General features: G+C 37.5%; 1 protein-coding gene and 1 pseudogene across 1 annotated transcript in view; one reads left to right on the top strand and one right to left on the bottom strand.

The window, feature by feature from the left end:
- Nucleotides 1-12,222, top strand: part of Ir8a (Ionotropic receptor 8a) — a 31,958-nt gene that overhangs the window by 379 nt on the left and 19,357 nt on the right. The window contains exon 2 of the mRNA XM_073973995.1: nt 12-191. Within this exon, the coding sequence (XP_073830096.1) occupies nt 12-191 (180 nt within the window). The remainder of the gene's footprint in view (nt 1-11; nt 192-12,222) is intronic.
- On the bottom strand, nt 3,864-11,667 carry LOC141396721 (ionotropic receptor 25a-like; annotated as a pseudogene).

The following is a 12,222-nucleotide window of genomic DNA, read 5'->3' as shown; positions in this document are numbered from 1 at the left end:
CCTTATTTAAGTATTTTGGATTGATCCGGTCCAAAAGGATATCTATGGAGATATTGCAGCAACTTTAAAGGAAATTGAGGGACTACATCTTGAAGTGAAAATAAGTGATTCGGTGATTGTCATTGAAGGTGTTTTTGATGCAGACGAGGACGAAGATGGAATGGAGTCCAATGATAGAAATATGAAAATTCGTAAGTACATAAAAAAGTAAAAGTAGACAATCCATTCTACTGCCTAAATTATTTTATTAAGTGGTTGTACTACCGCTTTGCAAATATAGCGCATTTTATTAAAACGCTTCATAAACGCTCCTACAGAACATTTGTTCAATAATAATATATCCCGATTCTTCTCCTTTTGTTGCTTTAATTTGCCAATTCGGGATATCGTGTTATTTGATTTCCTCTTCGACTACTAGACTCCATTTAAGCCTTGGCCTTGCAGGTCTCTGCGTACTGCCATGGTGCCCGTATTTATACGCCTTTTTAGTGGGATCATCATCGCTCATTCTCAAAACATGGCCAGTCAACACAATCGTTGCAACTCGATAAGTTAAACCATACTGATGTCGTTGTATAGGCGATACAGGTCAACGCGGATAGATCTTTCAAATAATTTTCCTCTCGAACACACCAAGCACTGTCATATCTGCTTGACCAATTATCCATGATTCGGAACCATGGGTAGTATCAGTGATTTGTAGAGCGGTAGTCCCGAGCGTACTATCTGTATCAGCTTGTCCCTATAGGAGGATGTGCTTGTACCAAAGCCATCAGTTTGATTTTTCACTCTTTGGTAGATTTTTCGGACTTCTTTCTGGCTCCTGTACATCTCTCACACTCCCGATTTTCCATTTCTATCTTTTTCCTGATGAAAATACGTTTCTCCTCTCTCCTTTTCTCCCGATACCTCTCTAATGCGTTGCTACTGATTGTAAAGTAGCCCTATATGGCACATTTTGCTCTTCGGTAGCAGCACGACACTCCTGGTCATACCATGGGTTCTATGGTGGAGGTCTCTGGTATCCATGTATTGATTTTGCGGATGTTTGCATGATATGTTATCGGGACGAGAAGTGCCAGTTGAGTGGAATATACTGTGGCCATCTGTTGTGATTGCAGCTTGCCGATGTCCAACTTCGGTGTTGTGTATGTGTTCGTACATTACTTGTTACGTTTAATCTGGAACGTACCTTTGCTGCAACAAGGAGATGGTCGGAGTCTATGTTTGCTCCTCGGAACGATCGTACATCCAACACGCTCGATGAATGTCTCTCATTTACCACAACGTGATCAATTTGATTTCTTCTCCATTGATCTGGAAACAGCCAGGTGCCCTTATGAATATCGAGATGCTTAAATCTGGTACTGCTAACTAACATGTTTTTCTCCGCTGCGAAATCTATCAGCCTCATTCCATTGTAAGATGTTTCACTGTGGAGACTGAATTTCCCGACTGTTGGGCCAAAGATATTTTCTTTTCCAATTTTGGCATTAAAATCACCTAGAAGAATTTTGAAGTCATGGGCAGAACAACGGTCATATGTTTCTTCTAAGCGCCAGAATCGCGGAAACGCTTGGTTTCGGGATCCGTCATTACAAAAAAATCTGCAATGTTATCCCATTTTAAGAAATGCCTTTTCGTTATTTTTTAACGTAGAAGCTTGAAATTTTGCAAGATCATGTATTTTAGTCTTATGTATTAGATGCAATCAAAAAAAAAAACTAATTTTGACTTTTTTGGAGATACGACTTTGACCATTTATGGTGACGATACGCCATTTTCCCGTTTTGAGATAATCTCATTCTAATGTTTTACGTCGCAGCTGCGTGGAGCTGACTAAAGAAAATATTTATATTTTTGACTTGAATTATTAATAATAGTATGTAGAATATATTTGCAAAAATATAGAAAAAATATATTGGAATATAAAAGTTATAGAGAATTTTTTAAAAATAGAATTTTTAACGATTTGTTCCATGACAACGACAGAAATGTGAAATATTGTACAAGTGAAAAATCTTTTCTATCTTTGCCTCAATAAAGATAGAAAAAAGCTTCTAAATCGAAAATTAAAGTTCTAATTTTTGAAATGTGTTTTTAAACTTGTAAGTTTTTAAAATATTAATTTCACAACTGAAAAAAGTATGCTTTCGCGTCGAGGCGTGGATATCTCGGAAACTAGTGCTGATAGGAGAAAGCCGATCAAAAATTCAGAAAGAGCATACCGGAAAACCATAGAAACCACCTGTATGTAGTCAAGCATGACACCGACGATATGTCGCTCATCCCAGAGATGTATTGTGGAATAGTCAATTCACCTCATTGGCTCGCCGCAACCCATCCCTTGTTTATCTTCTATTGAAGCCTTCTCAAACAACGATATCTGTATGCAATGGCACAACGTTGAATGATAGATATATGAATATAATGCCAAGTTTATACTTGAGCTCCAAAATCCACTGGATTTCACGAAATCCTGAAATACACCCCGGTGTTTACACTTATTTTTTTGTTGATTTCAAACATATCACAATGATCAAGGTGGATGCATAAGCGCAGCTGATCGAACATGAATTTTCAAAACAAGTTGTTGTAAATTGAATTAAGCATCAAAAATATACGACAATATAGAACATTAAAACTTTATATTGAAAATTATCGTAAAATGACCTATATATCGTATTAATTGCGTATAGTACTAACAAATGAAAATATCAAAAAATGATTTTATCGTTGAGACTTCGTTATAATAAATTTTAGCTCTGTTCCAGAACTAAAAAGTTTTTAAAATTTTTACCACTTTTACACAATTTCGTTCCCTTACACAAAATGTATATGAAAATCGTTTACGACTTTTACAACTTTTACCACTTTATAAAGTACGGGAACAGGCCATTCGATAGATAAAAATTGTGCTCAGAACCTGCACAAAATTAGTACTCGCAGTAGTTTTCCCGTTTAGTGCTAAAAATGCGTTCCAATACTCCGAAATCTAGCAAGACTTGCACTTCTCTTTAAACAAAAATAGCGCCGAATAACACCCTCTTCTTCTGTTTTCTGCCATACAATTTTGGCCTAGTAGAAAACTAGCAGCAAGCATGTTCATTGACATCTAATATTATAGCCGATACGTTGATTTTGATATTTATGCTGGAGTTTTTGCAATTTCCGTCATTTTTCCGTTCCCTTATTTTTTATGAAATTTGTATGGGGAAGCAAGTTTTGACAATTCGCTCTTTTTTCTAACATTACCATTAAAAAGTACGGGAACACAATAAAAAATATCATTGTAACAAAGTAATTTAATATTTTTTCACATTGTTTACAAATTTTGATACTAAATTTTTTTGTTGCAGCAATTGACCATCTACCTTGTTTATTGTGATACGTGAAAAGTGTTGCAACTTTTGGTACTTTTTTAGGCAAACGCAGGGTTGTATATCATGTGTACTGTTGATTTCGCTGAAATCACGAAATGAGAGGATTTCATTTTTGTATGCGAAATCATGATAAATTTTGCTTGATTTCGCGCGAAATCACGAAATGCCTTCGAAATCACGAAACGACGCCAAATGTAAACTAAGCATAACGGGTGATTTATTAAACAACAGAAATATCATAATGCCTGTTCCAGAACCTGCAAGTATCTACTTTTTTACTACAATAACAATTTTTCCTTTATGTTATCGAAAAAAAAAAAATAGTAAAAATTAGTAGATTCTTGCAGTACTGGAACAGAGCAATAGTTTATTCAAAGACAAAAAATGTGCACAATAGCACGTGGTACAATAAATGGGTACGCCAACAAAAGTGATCACAAAATTGATATCAAATCTCATTTTGAACAGCAGATGGAGCACTTTTTTATTGCACCATGATTCTACCCATCTACATTGTGAGTGCTCTAATTCTGTATCAAATATAACAATTACTCCACCTGTGCTGGCAACTCTTCTATCGATGGAATATCTTCAACTTTACTGCGGCTCAGCTGGCGAAAATGACGCATTATTTTCACTATTCCAAACTTTCGAAGGTGCAGCTTTCATTTCTTCTACAGGTTTAATATGCCTTATGCCAGCATTCCTTTTCATTTTACGTTTATTCCACAATACCTCCAATACCAGAGAAATCATCGCAATACCTAAACCACAGATAGTGGCTATAAAGACACCACCCAAACTTTCCAATGTTATACCTTGTTCCTCCTCTTACAGTGGACAATTCGAGCGGGAACGATCCCAATATTTAACTTTCAACTCTTCAAAATAACGACCTTTTTGCAGCTACAATATGGCAAAACTTAGGGGATCCTAGAACCAAGTTTATATTAGAAAGTGTGGAAAAACTCTTAGCTTTCTTAACGCCAGATGTGATCCTTGTTGCACAGGCCACGGCATAGGTTTGTTCGGCAAAAACTTCTCCAAATTCTATTAAATTAATTTCCGACGAATCCTGTATGAAAGCATAATCGGCACCTTCACACTCATTTACTTTACGAAATTCCTCCTTGGCATTTGACCGGCCAGGAGAATGCGTCCATATTGCTCCTTAATTGGATAGTCCCAAACTCTTAAGAGAGAAAGAAATAGAAAAGTTTATTTTAATACGTGTTTTAGCATAGTTTTTTATAGATAAAGGATTGTCGAGGCTTAGGTAGCAATTCTACGAGAAATCAATCCAAAGGAGGCGAGGATTCCTATAGTGACTATTATTCTGAATATCACTAACGAATGGTGCCCAATTTAAGTTTCTTAAACTGGCGTTTCAAAAGTCAAGTGGGAAGAAAGTTGTTCCTTATGCGTCTGGCAACTGTAGATAAATCTGTTTGCATGTTTGTGCTGTTTTACATTTAAGCGATTTGTCTTACGATTTTTTGTCTCCTCTTTGCTCATCTTCGTAAATTTCACACACAGGGTTGCATTTTTTTGTAACATGGTACCAAGTGTACATTTTGTTAAAAATTATTAATGTAAAAAGAAGGTATTTTATAAAAATATGTTATACAAATTTTAAAATGCATGGTATAAGTAAAGAGGTAGATTTAAATGAAAAAAATCTATAGAACCCTTGTTTTTCTTGAATTCCTAAAACTTCAAAATAAAAGCAACAAGTGGGTTTGTTTACAATGCATTTTTTGAGCATTTTATAAAAAACGCGAAAAATGAATGAAGAGTTAAGTTTTCTCCACATAATCGAGTTGTGAATATGATAAACTGATTGTTTCAATGCAAATCTCACCAATTTCTTCCATACAAATGGTCTAAAAACAATTTAAAAAATCATTGAATTCGATTGTTTTTAAAATTGTTTGGCATATTATTCAAACACCACACACACATACACAGTTTGTTTATATTGTTTTGAAGTTTTAGGCATACTCGAATGAAAAAAATTAAATTGACATGAAGCTTTGGCTAACCTTTCTTATTAAATCATGTTAAAATGCTTATAACAAATAATCATTTTATGCTTTAAATGATTTTTTATGCACAAAATTCATTGCAAAACTAAATTTTGTTTCAATTTCTCTTACTATGTTTTGCAACTCTGCCTAACAAGAATAACCACCACAAAGAGGAGACAAAAAACCGTAAGACAAATCGCTTAAATGTAAAACAGCACTAAGACAATCCCGCTTTTCAATTTCTCTCTTTTTTTCTGCGTTTTTCTTCTCTCTTTGTCACACGATACCTCTCTCGTGCGCTACTTATTGTATTGTAGCCCTATATGCCGCATTCTTCTCTTCGGTAGCAACACGATACTCCTGGTCATACCATGGATGGCGGAGGCCTCTGGTATTAAAGAATGGATTTTGCGGCTGCTTGCACCCAGCAAAAAGTTTGCATCCGCGGATGCAGTTGAATCACTACGAATGTACAGTACAAGAGCCGTTGGAGTACATCTTTTTCTATGAATTCACTTATGAATTTTACAAGGGAGCGCGCAGCTAGGATGCACTCCTTTTTGCTTTCACAGCACACAGCTAGGATGCACTCCATTTTCGATCCAAATCACAGCTTTTAATGTAGTGGTTTGGATTGAATTTAAAGGCACTCTTCGGATTGCATTTTTAGTAGGTCTAACGATGCAATTAAAATGCAAGCTATTGCGAAATATCCCAAAATAAGTAAAATGCATTTATTATTTGTGTAAAACAATAATACAAAGAACTTTATTATATAAACACAAATTAAAAAGGTTTCCATTAAATTCAATCACATTTGAGTTTACTTTCTCCGTTCTCCAATTAATTCAAGCGCATCTGATTTTGCTGCATCATCCTAAAGGTTTTTTATGTTGCCTTCCCATCACTAGTTCAGCTTTCGAAATGGACTCCAACTGCACTCCACTTCATTAAAAATTTCCGTCCCGTGAATTAGGGCAAAAATGTTCGCAAGTTAAGTTTTTATTTCTTTATTTTATAACAAATTTCGTCAGCGGCGGGTAGGGATCAACCAACTGTGTTGTTTCGTAGGGATCTCCAAAGCAACTGCTTATAAATTGTATCCAACGGAGAGCATTTTTCATAACTCCGTGTGGACTGCATCGAACGATGCTGTGAAATCATAACTCCACATGCACAACTTCCAAATTTTTTTGCTGGGCATGGAGTGCTGGTTAAAGTTGTATAGTTCATGAACGAACTAGTTCAATTGAACGATTCACGATTCATACATGGAATAGCTGTTCGAAAATTAAGATTTCTACAAAAACATAAAGACATAACATATTCCAATATGTCGAATCTATTATCTATTCAATGTGCCTTGTTTTGGATAAAAAATAAAAAGAAATATCCACTAAGCGTTTTTCGCAATGAGAAGGGAATTTCTACACACATGCAACATAAAAAATGAAGGACGTTTTTTTTAAATTAATACCAACATAAACTTTCTTTATGAATGGAATACAAATATCTGAAAGTATTATTTTTTGTCCTGGATCAGTTAAGTTATATTATTCTATTCATCAATCGAACGAGAGAACGATTCTGATCTGAATGATTGAACTGGATAGTGAACTATGAACTAGATTACTGAACTAATTCAGTTAAAAAAAAACTGAAGTATTGAACTTTATCTTTCAAATGAACTAGATTGTACAACTATGGTGCTGATATGTTATCGGGACGAGGAATGCTTTTGTTAAGCAATTGGGCCAGTTGAGTGGAATATGCTGTGGCTATCTGTTGTGATTGCAGCTTACCGATGCCCAAATTCCGTGTTGTGTCTGTTTGCACTTTAGTTGTTACGTTTAATCTGATACGTACCTTTGCTGCAGCCAGGTGATGGACCGAGTCTATGTTTGTTCCTCGGAACGATCGTACATCCAACACGATTGATGAATGTCTTCCATCAATCACATTAGCCACTTAAGGTAATAAATTAACATGGCAGCAGATGGAAAAATTAAGAGTGAGATACTATCTCATGCAATCCAAACAGCCTTTGTTTTACCACTGCCAGTGCTCGATATTTTCAGCGTCTTCCACCTTCTCACTTAGCCAGCAGTGTCCTAGATCTAATACTGCAATGATCAGTAATGACGCCTACAGGAGGTCCGAGGACTGGGAGCCTCGCCTTTCCAGTTCATCAGCTTTCTCATTTCCCTCAACATTACCTGTGCCCTGGTACCAGGCAAAACTTAGCGGCTATATTACAAGTTTTAATAAAGACAAACAACTTTGAACAGTCTTATAGTGCGGTTACACTACAGTTTTTTGCTGGGTTAACCCACTTTATGAGGATTTATTGCTTAATCTGGTCAAATCTGACCAGATTTGCCATACAAAAATTAAATCCTCTCACGACTGGGTTTATTTTAAATCCGGCACAAATCCACCAAAAATACAGTGTTGTATTCGGTATTTGTGCAAAAAAATCCAACTCTACTCAAAAAGTACCAAAAGTTGCAACTGTTTTTGCAACAGAGTTTGTCGTGTTTTACACGTTTACGATTGGTCGCATGAGATTTTATGGAGTTAATAAATCTAAAGTTATTTGAAAATCATAAAATTATTAATTTTTTTACATTAGACACTTTTTTAACAAAAAGTACGCTTAATACCATGATACAAAAATGTATCTCTGTGTGTAAAATATACCAATATGAGCAAAGAGGGGATGATATCTCATACGAGAAATTGTAAAAGTGTAACACACGACTTTATCAGTTATTTTGTATGTATACGTAAACAAACATCAGCTGACAGTTTATATCCTCGAAAAGCTAAGTGTAACCAGCAAAGATTAACCCACTGGATCTATTAAACCCAGTGGGTTAACCTTCAATAGTGTAACCGGGGTATTAGATATTGTTACGGAATTAGATTTAACTAATGTCCGTGTAGACGTTGTTTTATTCCCCGATACGATTTGTACCAAATAAAACAGGGTTCGTTTTAGATTACGTTTCTACAATGCTTTATTTACTTTATTACACTTATTCAGAACCGACTTTAATTACAAAGCACACAGCAAGTCTCCAGTTAGCACGCAGCTCTTATTTAACCGATCTGTTCAGTTCAACGCTTAAAACACAACTACTCCGTCATTGCCATTTCCCCGGTATTTATACCCCAAAGTCTCCCTGTTCTAGAGTCCTCCAGAACACATATGGCAACATCTCGAATCTGTGCAGCGAACACACAGACGCACATTCGCACTAAGCGAACAACCATACTCACATACATACATGAGGGAATACAATTGGACGACAAGCACAGTAATGACGTAACAACAACAAACATGTGCAAGAAAAGAAGTAACAAACTAAACGATAATTACATGATTATGGCAAAACAAAATAAAAGCACATTAATGAAAGGTAAAGTAACATCTAGAATAATGAAGAGAGTTCTACATGGTAGTTGTTGTTGCTTAAATAAAGTAACTGCGTAATAAAAACTTTACGTTACAATTCAAATTTTTAAATTAACGGAAATTAAACTAAACTAACTTAAACCTATCAGTTACATTCGTAACAATATAATAGCGAATTATCCTAACGCCTTTAGAGCAGCGTGGCTATGGCTTTCAGCACTGCAGATACTTTTGCTTGGAAAACACTGCAATTGTCGTTAAGTTTGTACGAGCGCCTGATGTTTAGTTCTTAACAACACACATCAGCTTCCATGCCTTCTTCCATCTTCAACCCATCAGTGAATATGGATAGGCTATCAAGAAATGGTCTGCCCTGCGTTCACCCACTTATATTAGCTATTAATACTTCAGTTGTATCAAAGTCCAGGATTGGCGAAATGTGGTCGGTTAACCCCTCTGGCACTAAGCATATCCGCTGTAGAACGCTTGCAAGTCCATGCCGTGAACAACGCCGCATATTAAGCTCCTTGAGATTCAATGCACATCCATAAGCTTAAAACTCAATTAGAATGTCCAGGGGTTGGTCATCCAGTATAGCATTCAATGATGCTTAACTGCTCCAGTAAAGAGAACTAACGTAGCTCGTTGCCAGTAGCTAACCTAGACAGGTTCGAAGTATTACTTACACGCAGAGAAAAAATATTTTTCGTTTTTGTTGGAACAAAAATATATGTTTTGGTTCCAAAAATGTATTTGTTTTGTTCAAACATTGTAATCCAAATCCAAAAATACCATCTTTTGTTCCAAACATAGAAAACAAAAACAACTTTCGAGTTTCCGCAATATTGTTAAAATCGTTAACAATACCGATTGTAGGAACTATCATAATCTAATTTTGTTTACAAAAAGTATTGTCAATACAGAAAACCAGCCCAGAAATTTTTGATTTGAGTGCATATACTTCTCATATACACTTTTCGCATAACTTGGATATAAATGTCGCGTATAATATTGCAATCATTGATGAACACAATACATGGTTTGCTGCATTGGCTGACAACAAAGACAAACAAAAAGCCACAAGAACCCACCACAACATAAGGAATAATTAAACACCATAACAAACATGAAAAGGAAAGAAGAATGAAACAAAACAGAAACAAATAAAAACAAGAGTCTCACAAGTACATACACACAAAAACAAAGGTAAAGGCAGCATGTCATACAAACACACCACAACTCACCAAAATTGTTTTTTCAACACGGCATCGAATAGCGAGAGAAGAGAAACAAATTTTCGAAGAAAAGAGAGAAATATTGTTCAGTTGACACAAACTATTTTTGGATTTACAATACTACATAAGGAATCCAACAATATGTTAACAATACATATTTTGCTCTTGGAATATTGTTGGATCAAACATATTTTTTTCTCTGCGTGTAGGGCCTGTCACCAGACAAGGCAGCCATAGGCCAAGATAATGCACACCACTGTCCGTCCTATACAGCCAGTCATGGTACAACAACTGCCCTATGTCTCGTCCACTAGTTTGCTCACCAATTGAGTTGGCGAGTCGGGTACTTCATACGTCATGTAGGCAGAGGCTAGCACCAAGACTTTTCCCGAGCCTACTTGCAACCCCACTACCGTCGTATCCCCGTTTAAATTGTAGAGTTTAATAAGATTTAGACTTGTCTTCGCTACAATACAAGTTCTTACCTTCTCCCCATTGCAAGTGTAGAATAGGGAATATCGCCCATCGTTTAGTTCCGAAACCTTATTTTTATGCAAATAGGGTTACTGAACCAAAGCGATGTCTACTTTGGATCTTGTAAGGCTAGGAAGGAGTCCGGCAGCCGCCGCTTTGCAATCGTGCAGGTTTATTTGCAGCAAGCAAAGGCCTCGCTGCCTACAAACCTTACTGTGACTTCGGAATGCGGAATGGAGCACCCCAGTTGGGAGTATAGCTCTGCCTTACATGCCTTAATATAGTTCGCGCTCGTACTATCCATTGTGAACTTCATCACCTTACTATCCCCATCCTGGAGGGAATTGACTAATATCCAACTGTCGATCTGGAGACCCCTGTTTTCTTTTCGGATCAGCTTCAACATCTCTGCCACATGCGATTAGGAAGGTGGCACCCGTATCGTTGCTGTAACACTGGATGGGATCTCAGCAGTGAAAATCGCAGCAAGCTTGCAGCCATCCCATAGGGCGTCAGAGCTATTCACTGTCTGGATAAGAAAATCTCATAATTCCTTATCCTGACAGTTTATGGCCTTGACGCCCTCGTAAAAAGCTGCCCCGCCAAACAGGGCTGCCGTTGCTGGCCTTCCCATGCTGAGTCCCTTCTACACTATGCCGAACGGCCACCTTCGTTTATAAATCCAGGTGTTTGCCGTTACACCATCCTCTAGGCATTAGATCTTGCCCTCTTCACGCAGGCCTGTTGCGAAGAGGTTATCGATTTCCAACTAGTCTGTCTTGAGGTGGGCCGTTGATCGCTTCAGCCACTTGACTCATCGCTCCCCATCGTCATTATTCATTCGGGGTACAATTTTCCCAGAAGGTATAAAATTATTAAGAGCCGCCGACCTTGCAGATGTCGTTGGATGAGCTCCCTGCAAGTTCGAGGCTCCTGATTATTTCTCAGACTTCTTTTCCCTACAGCTTTAGGATCAGTTGCCAATGAAGCTGATTCATACGCGCCTGACCCTTCCGCTTTTCCGACATCGATACGAGGGGGAACTTGATAGGTTTCCTCCGTGGCGTTGTCTTCGGCGCCGATGGCGTCACGTTACCCGACCCAGCTGCAGAGGCCACTGGTGTTAGCATGGGACCGACAGATTTCCATTTATGACTGGTTTCGGTTCAGTTATTGAAACGCCTCACGTATCGAATTTTGAACCCGATCTCCAAGACTTCCGCTTGGTTGATAAAAATAAAATGTATGCAGTATTCCACTGCCCTTTTATAGGAGTGTATATTTCTCTTTCCCTGTACTTGTCGCTCTTAGTGGTTGGAGTGTTGGGGAGTTGTTCAAACTCTCATCCACATTTTCATCTACGGATGTCTTATCGCTCAATGGAGTTGAGCTCTCACCGTCTGTGTTTGTGCTCCCCTGGGTGACTGAGGGAGACAGCTCCCTGGACGGTTGAGAAGGGATAACTGTAATATCCATCTCCTCGTCTGACAGGGATATGTCTTCCCTATTACTCAGGGGAAACTCTCATGTCTCAATTTAAGAGTTTCACTCTCCCTCAGGTGATGGAGTAATTACCTGAATGGCGTGTCCGACTGTCGTCCCCGCTTACAATTGTGTCTTTTGCACTAGGTGCTGCGTTGTCCGTGGTCATAGCAGTGGTCTTTATCGACACCTTTATCTTTGTG

This window comes from Musca autumnalis, unplaced genomic scaffold (assembly GCF_047663935.1).
Source record: "Musca autumnalis isolate F117 unplaced genomic scaffold, ASM4766393v1 scaffold_3, whole genome shotgun sequence".
Taxonomy (NCBI): domain Eukaryota; kingdom Metazoa; phylum Arthropoda; class Insecta; order Diptera; family Muscidae; genus Musca; species Musca autumnalis.
Note: the sequence above shows the minus strand (reverse complement) of the source record. Positions and strands in the feature narration are given on the sequence as shown.